At 44.3% G+C, this 8,414-nt stretch overlaps 1 protein-coding gene across 6 annotated transcripts in view; it reads right to left on the reverse strand.

Annotated features, from left to right (window-relative positions):
* The window catches only part of LOC115150772 (membrane-associated guanylate kinase, WW and PDZ domain-containing protein 1), a 201,634-nt gene that overhangs the window by 36,599 nt on the left and 156,621 nt on the right, over positions 1 to 8,414 (reverse strand). For all 6 annotated transcript variants that reach the window (XM_029694434.1, XM_029694435.1, XM_029694436.1 and 3 more), the window contains exons 5-8: positions 8,138 to 8,360; positions 6,685 to 6,767; positions 5,052 to 5,087; positions 801 to 858 (exon numbers count right to left, since the gene is read on the reverse strand). In XM_029694434.1, coding sequence (XP_029550294.1) covers positions 801 to 858; positions 5,052 to 5,087; positions 6,685 to 6,767; positions 8,138 to 8,360 — 400 coding nt within the window. The remainder of the gene's footprint in view (positions 1 to 800; positions 859 to 5,051; positions 5,088 to 6,684; positions 6,768 to 8,137; positions 8,361 to 8,414) is intronic.

Below are 8,414 nucleotides of genomic sequence, written 5' to 3' on the forward strand. Positions count from 1 at the left end.
CAAAATAAAAAAAGGGGATGATGACAGGAAATAAATGTGTTTGAGAGAAAGAAGAACAGAAGTAAGCCAAAAAGGTGAGGCAAAGGATGGAGAGGGAGAAAGAAAGAGATACAGAGAGGCAGTGGTGAGGGAGTTAACACAACACACAATTAGAAAAAAAGTCTCTGGTGGCCAATGCTCCAGGAGCCAGGGCTTAAGTCAGGGAAGTCAAGTCTGGTACAGACAGTGCTCTGTTGGAGCCGACGAGACAGAGACGATGAGGCCTGAATATCAACAGCATCACACAATCACTAAAGAACACTGCTTCAGGAGGTTAACAACACCACCAAAACACGTCATACCACAAACCCAGCAGGGAATTAGGAGAGCAGTACACCGCACCGTAAGGAAATTACACTTCAAACAGCACAGAAACATGCTGGGAAATGATACAGTAAACAGGAAAAAAATAGGAATAATATATATTGAAAAATCTCAGACAAAAAAAAACTGTGCCTCTGCCTCTAAGGTATTTCTTTGAACAACATCAAAACATATGAATGCATTCATATTAATGCACAGGCCCAAGGGTCTCCCACTAGATGAGAAATTACATGTTTCTAAATGATCATGACAGCAACAAATGGCCTATTTTTACCATAACAGACTAGACCAAAATAACAGCCGTCTGGTATACTGCATTTGATGGTGTTTTGCATATTCTGGGCCACTGCCCAGTGTCAAGTGCATTCTGAATGTACAGTACAGTGAGATAGTGAGACAGGCAACAGAGACATCCGGAGTGTGGTGTCACTACTTACTCCACATAGTAAAGCCCATAGACTGGGTCCTCTATTTTCTCCCAGCCTGTTGGCAGCTCTGGATGGGACATAGAGAGAGGTGGAAAAGGCAGGATGTTAGAGATGGTGTCATAAAGACCTTTTCCTACCACACACAGCCTGTCAGTCACCTGGGAGTGAACAACACTAGAGAAGCTGTCTGGACCTGGCTCTTGGCTCCTGGCAGGACACGGCTGACATTTAACACATCAGATAAAGAACTACAGGGGGGCTTTGACCAATCACGATCAACCCCGCGCCCAGATGGAGAAGAGGATCTGGTGGTCTAAATGTGGACAGGGTTTCTATTGTGGGTTGCAGTTTAAAAATGTCACGGTGAAGAAATGTTTTCTATATGTTCATGGCAGTAAGGGAATCTGACGTATAATGCGACTGACATCCTTGATGTAGGCATGTGTAGAATGGTATTCAGTGTTGTCCTTGATTGGTTTACCACTGTCTATGTCACCATGGCATTGGAGACCATCACGAACTGGATGTCCTTGATCCTGTATTACTCACTGTGGTCTAATTCATTAAGGATGCATTCTCCTCAAGAAGCCTTTCTTTCAGACACGTTTATTTGCCCTGACATCAATGCTCAGCGTGGCCTGACAAAACTGCCATGAATGGCCTGACAACACAGCCATAAATCAGGACTGATTGGATCTAGACATGGACTACTCAGCCGTAAAGGCTGCTACATTGATACATTCTCAGTATACGGAGCAGTGTGATTAAAACAGCTGAGACAGAGCTAGCTAGCTAGCTACTGTACTAATGGCTATGAAGGCAGGAGGTAGCCTAACGGTTAGAGCATTGGGCCAGTAACCGAAAGGTCGCTGGTTTGAATCCCCGGGACGACTAGGTTAAAAATCTGCTGATGTTCCCTTGAGCAAGGCACTTAACCCTAATTGCTCCTGTAAGTCAAGTGTCTGCTAAATGACTAAAATGCTAAATGTATAGAGACATGTCAGAGGGCTGTAATTGGTTACAAACAGATGTCTGTGACTGACTCCTCTGCTGTGCATTGTTAGCGCTGCATGTCATTAGCCCCAGTTTATTATGTCTATATTCTGACGAGTGGTGTACACTAACTACCCCTCAACCAGCTTTAGAGGATGTGGAGGCAAGGAATTAAAGGGGTGTTGTGTTCGGATCATTCACAATACACAGACTAGGGTTTATTTTTCTCAGATGTTCTGAAGGGAAACAGTCAACCTTGAGCCAGTAGCACCTGCCTGTAAATTCTAATCACTCACCTTATTTCACACCAGAGTGGCTGTATTCCTAAAGGAGATCTGTGTGATATTATCGCTAGATGCCAGAGCCCTCATGTCACTACTGGCCTTGCTGATACTGAGTGGCTGCAGTGGGACCAATCTAACACGTACCCAAAAGAGCTCCCCGCTCCACGTTCCCCGGTCAACGCCCATGCACACTCCAGCTCAAGGGGGACTCGGGTGACAAATTGCCTATTAAACTGTTTGCATCTCATTCGGTCTTCCTGACTATTTGATTTCTCCTGAGCGAGGGGTTGCACAACCGAGGCCATACATCTGCTGTCCTATACACAACTGGAGTAATTGCCTTTTTCTCCATGTATCGGATTTCACAATCGATACATATTGACTGTGTTCATCCAATCTGAGCAGTGGTATGAAGAAGGGATGCTCCTCTCCTGGGCTGGCTACTGTTCACAACATGGAGGAGACCATATCAGAGGCAAAACACTGGTCTAGGATCAGCTTACCCTCACTTAGCTCAGACCTAACCTTAACCCAGGGGTGCACTTCTCCTTGGCAATTCATTGATCAACCTATATCACGGATTGACCTGGTATTGCACACACCTGGTTCCCCGGTCTAAATCAGTCTCTGGGCTCTATTTTCGGCTGCTGCTGAGGCACAAATGTCAAACACACCTTAGTTTGCAATTTCGTCATGTAAAAATTGGTGCACTGGCATTTTCCACCAGGTTCGGCAATTTACCTGTCTAACATCAGCTTGCTGGCGCTGAGGTGTGGAAATATTATAGGTGTGTACTTAAAAAAGTGCACCAGTATGCCAATTTCAGTCATCGCAACTAGGGATACATAAAACTGACCAAAAGCTGGTCTTAGCGTAATGGATTTGGTTGTAGAATAAATTTTTTCCAGTGGAGGCGCACACACTAGCCTTATGTACGTCACTAATGTTTTATTAAAGGCCCAGTGCAGTCAAAATTGTTTTATATATCATATTGTACAAAAGCTGATGGAACGAACACTGCAAATGTGTGAAAAAATGTGATCACTGTTATTTCCTGGTAGTTGCTGGTTGAGAATACAATCTACACCAGACCTTCTAATCAGTAGGTTTGCATGGGCGGGAGTTTCGGCTTTCCATGGTGACATCACCATGTGGTAAGTTGATTGGTTAATAGACCAATAACAAAGAGAGTTCCAAACCTCCCTGCCAACAACAGCTAGACCACTCCCGGGCAATCCTAGCAAAATTGTTGCTTGAGAAATAGTTTACTAAAAAGCTACTTTTGCCCATTTTAATGGAATTGTGTTACAGTAATGTACTTATTGTTACCCAGAAATGATTTGATATTGATATGAAAACAGCTGCATTGGGCCTTTAAACATTACTTTTGTCCAGCTTCTATGAGAAGTTTGAACTCAACCTTTTTGGGAATATCAAGTTATTTAAAAAGACTGCTTATTGTTTTTAGTTTATCATCTTGTCAAAAAATGCATTTTCTACTTTCGTTTGTTAAGTCAAATCGTGTGAATTCTGATCGTTGTCTGTGGCGCTGAATCTGCTTGTAGGCTATACTTGCCTGTTTGTTTGTTTACCTTTCACGTGGCAAAGTCACTACCGGCCATATCAACAGCGATGGTAGGATCGATCTATCTATATTTTGGAGGAGTATAATGATGAGCGGACATTCCAGCTTTTTCTTTATTTTGGATCTTTTTCCAGCTTTAGAGAAAAGTTTGGATGTGGGTAAAACCCTCCATAGTCTACGCTGTTTTAGGCATAATATTATATGAGCACGGGGAGCAATTATGGTGCCTGTAACTGTATTTAGACAGCCTTTTTAGGTCTTATCAATAGTAAATGTAATATTGCTTATTGACGACGTTTTGTATGTCCATGGCTCAGATAATGCATTTTACAGTAGTCCTCTATCAGTGTGAATGCTATGTTAACAATATATGTCCACATTGAAGACATGCAATCACTTAGAACAATGTGGAGTGCAAACATGTTCAACATATTGAGCAAATATGGGATAGGCTGACATTTCTTTATTTTGTTTCTGTCGGCTTTTTAACAAACTAGGCTAGAACGGACTAACATTGGAATTGGAGTTGATGACAATACAATAAATAAAATACTGTAAATACACAACTTGAAGCAACCATATATTTACCATGGAGCACGTTCTGAACGGCCAGTGAGGTGGTCAAGCCTCGACACACCTTCATCTTTTTTATTCATCAGAACTCAGCCCTTTCAAGCCACCGCCAGCTCCTGCGGCTATAATTCTGGTTGTGAAAATAGCAAAAATATTTCTGACACCCCCACCAACCTATAGCACCAGCACCAGTCCTAAGACTTACCATTGCGTTAGATTTGTGCAAAAAGAGCCATCTGATCAACAGCCTAGAACAAAAATCTTCAGACGCTGATGACTCTCGAGAACTGGGACTATTCACCAATGCATTCACCATTGAAATAAAATAGTAGGCAGCAGTTATCAGAGCCCATATCAGAGCCATGGCTGTTAGCCTCCCTCTGGCTCCAGAGACTGATGCACCGGCAGACAGTGGTGGATAAAGTGCTCTCTGTTATAATATGAGCAACAGTGGATGGAATGATGCGGCTTGAGAGTGAGAGGTCCATTTGAATGAGAGGCCCATTAGGAAATGATCATCGTGCCAATGTGCCCCTCGTGAATGGTTCTCTCTGTATTACTGCATGCTGGCTGGCCGGGCGAGTGCATTAACACGGTAAGAACTGCCTGATCAGCAGACACACAGGAATGTAGGTGAACGCACACACGTCTTTCAGTCTTTCACAGCCCAGGTGTTATAAAGCGTTTGATTACATGTTTACACCCTCTAAGCCGAAAGGGAGAGGTGTTATGCGCTGTAATAAGCCAGGGTGACGTTGTCAAATACACTAGACAGGTTTCCCATAAGACACAGGAGGGGAGAGGGGGGAGGAGAGACAGGCCTACCTAGCTCACTGTCCATCTCTTCTGTGTGTACCCCTTCTTCTCCAGGAGAACACCAGCAGACCATGGGTGGAGGAACCGAGGGAGGAGAGGAGAGTGAGAGGGGGGAGAGAAAGAGAGTGAGAGCAGCAGAGGGTTAGCGATTGATTTTTGAATTTAAGCCTCAAGCAAGCCGAGGGAGCAGCAACATTTGGCTCCATACACTGTAAAAAACATAATGTGTCCGGAATCATGACTGCTAACCGTGACTAATTAGCTCAAATGGTTTGTAAGGTGTAAATCTATACTAAATCCCTACATGCACCATGACAATAGCTCATCGCTCTATATTAGCCACAGTCTGTACAATAACGTTAAGCACAAAGAACATATCTCTGAAGAGCTTTCTACTTCACCATTGGGTAGCACTGTTTCATACTGTACTGTAGGTGCATTTATGTGAAATAAAATGAGTCATACCATACACACAGACATACAGGTAACTGCCAAAGTGAAATAAACACTTGAGTAAATCAAGGATACAAAGTATATTGAAAACAGCTGCTTCCACACAGGTGTGGTTCCTAAGTTAAGTAAGCATCCCATCATGCTTTGGGTCATGTATAAAAATACCCAGTTTCCCATTATTTTGGCTACCATGGCTAGAAGAGATCTCAATGACTTTGAAAGAGGGGTCTCAAAGGGACATAGGGGGTTTAAAGGTTTGTGTGTGTGTGTGTGTGTGTGTGTGTGTCTCAGTCACCAGATATCAACCTAATTGAACACTTCCGGGAGATTCTGGAGCGGCGCCCGAGACAGCGTTTTCCACCACCATCAACAAAACACCAAATGATGGAATTTCTCATGGAAGAATGGTGTTGCATTCTTTCAATCGAGTTCCAGACACTTGTAGAATCTATGCCAACGTGCATTGAAAATGTTCTGGCTCGTGGTGGCCCAACGCCCTATTAAGAAACATTATGTTGGTGTTTCCTGTATTTTGGCAGTGACCTGTACATTTTAATACGGACCATCTGAGATTGGGGTGGGTGAAAACAGCTGCCACTAAATAGGAATTCTAGTTCATGCACCATATGCTTGACAATATGAATCATATCTCTATCCTATGTGTCCTCTAGCAGCAACTTGAGAGGATAGAACTTATAGAGATATCTCAATACAAGGACCACAGAACACATTGCGAGGACACATGGCAGCGGGTGAGGAGGGGAGGGGAGAGGCATTTGAAACGTTAGTGTTTTGTGTGGGCGGGTGGGCGGACACTCCTCTGTTGGACAAGGTACATTATTTATTTATGATAGATGATGCGAATGATCCAGTCAATCCTTCAGGCTGCCGGGGGGCGTCTTGCTCAGACGTGAGCGCAGGCTGGCAGTCAGGCAGCACACGAGATCAGAATATTAACGTGTCTTATCTCATCTCACATTACATTACAGTGGCTCAAGTGTGCCATCTGCAGGCCACTCATTGAACAATTGATCTGACAGACATGCATCTGATTCTGCACGGTTCCCTCTCCACACAAACAAATGAGTCAACAACAGACAAACAAACAAGACAGTGAATACACAATTTCCCCGACACACACACATGCATGCACAAACACACACACACACACAGTCTGTGGTGGACATACCGTCGTCTTCACATTCTTCCAGGGGTTTGGGAGGTTTGTTCAGGCACCGGGGGTCAATCCAGGATGTGGTCTTTGTGTTGTGGCTATAGATAGACACACAAGACAGTGTCAGACAGCCAGACAGCCACATTGTTCTGACTGGGATGTCATCACACACTCACTGTCTGAAAAACATCCTCACTTCCACGGCTAAATATGATACACACTGTGAAGTAAATCAGACTCAATGCTAAAGGCAAGTATCACAACTTCCAATGTATTAAAGGTTCACATTAGGGTTCTACAATCAGTCAGTTAGGGTTCTACAATCAGTCAGCCAGGGTTCTACAATCAGTCAGTCAGGGTTCTACAATCAGTCAGTCAGGGTTCTACAATCAGTCAGTCAGGGTTCTACAATCAGTCAGCCAGGGTTCTACAATCAGTCAGCCAGGGTTCTACAATCAGTCAGTCAGGGTTCTACAATCAGTCAGTCAGGGTTCTACAATCAGTCAGCCAGGGTTCTACAATCAGTCAGTCAGGGTTCTACAATCAGTCAGTCAGGGTTCTACAATAAAAAACAACATTAAAAATCGTAACAACCATACAACCAATATACACATAACATGAAACAATGAGAGGGATAAAAAGGAATAGTCTTTACTCAAAACAAGATGGAAAGTGGAAGCACAATATTTTCTTGAGAAGATACTAACTGAAATACTATTATGGATGCTGGGTATAGAGCCATTTAGGCTATGTTAGATGGTGTGTTACGGGGTGCAGGCTATGTTAGATGGTGTGTTACGGGGTGCAGGCTATGTTAGATGGTGTGTTACGGGGTGCAGGCTATGTTAGATGGTGTGTTACGGGGTGTAGGCTATGTTAGATGGTGTGTTACGGGGTGTAGGCTATGTTAGATGGTGTGTTACGGGGTGTAGGCTATGTTAGATGGTGTGTTACGGGGTGTAGGCTATGTTAGATGGTGTGTTACGGGGTGTAGGCTATGTTAGATGGTGTGTTACGGGGTGTAGGCTATGTTAGATGGTGTGTTACGGGGTGTAGGATATGTTAGATGGTGTGTTACGGGGTAGGATATGTTAGATGGTGTGTTACGGGGTGTGGGATATGTTAGATGGTGTGTTACGGGGTGTGGGATATGTTAGATGGTGTGTTACGGGGTGTGGGATATGTTAGATGGTGTGTTACGGGGTGTGGGATATGTTAGATGGTGTGTTACGGGGTGTGGGATATGTTAGATGGTGTGTTACGGGGTGTGGGATATGTTAGATGGTGTGTTTTGGGGTGTAGGATATGTTAGATGGTGTGTTACGGGGTGTAGGATATGTTAGATGGTGTGTTACGGGGTGTAGGATGTTATTGGGTACATACTCTATTAAGTAGACCTCTCCATTCTCGGTGTATGGTAAGGGTACATAGGACAGGGTATAGGGTGTACATCCGGTAGGGTACGTACTCTATAAAGTAGACCTCTCCGTTCTCGGTGTAGGCCATCTCCCAGTTGTCAGCTAGAGGTCCCAGGGGGTCCTCCTCTGTGGGAGGACGGCTGAGGTGTGTGTGTGTCTGCTGAGAGCCGTCCGTGGTGGATGACAACGCGTTGGTCACACCGTAGGACGGGGCGTTCTCACGTAGGGCGTAGGGGCGCACGGAGGGGTGCTCGTCGGGTTCACTTGAATCTCCTATAGGGGGATGGTGGTGAGGAGAGGAGGAAAGGGAAGCGTAGTCATTTGCAC

This window comes from Salmo trutta, chromosome 16 (genome assembly GCF_901001165.1).
Source record: "Salmo trutta chromosome 16, fSalTru1.1, whole genome shotgun sequence".
Taxonomy (NCBI): Eukaryota; Metazoa; Chordata; class Actinopteri; order Salmoniformes; family Salmonidae; genus Salmo; species Salmo trutta.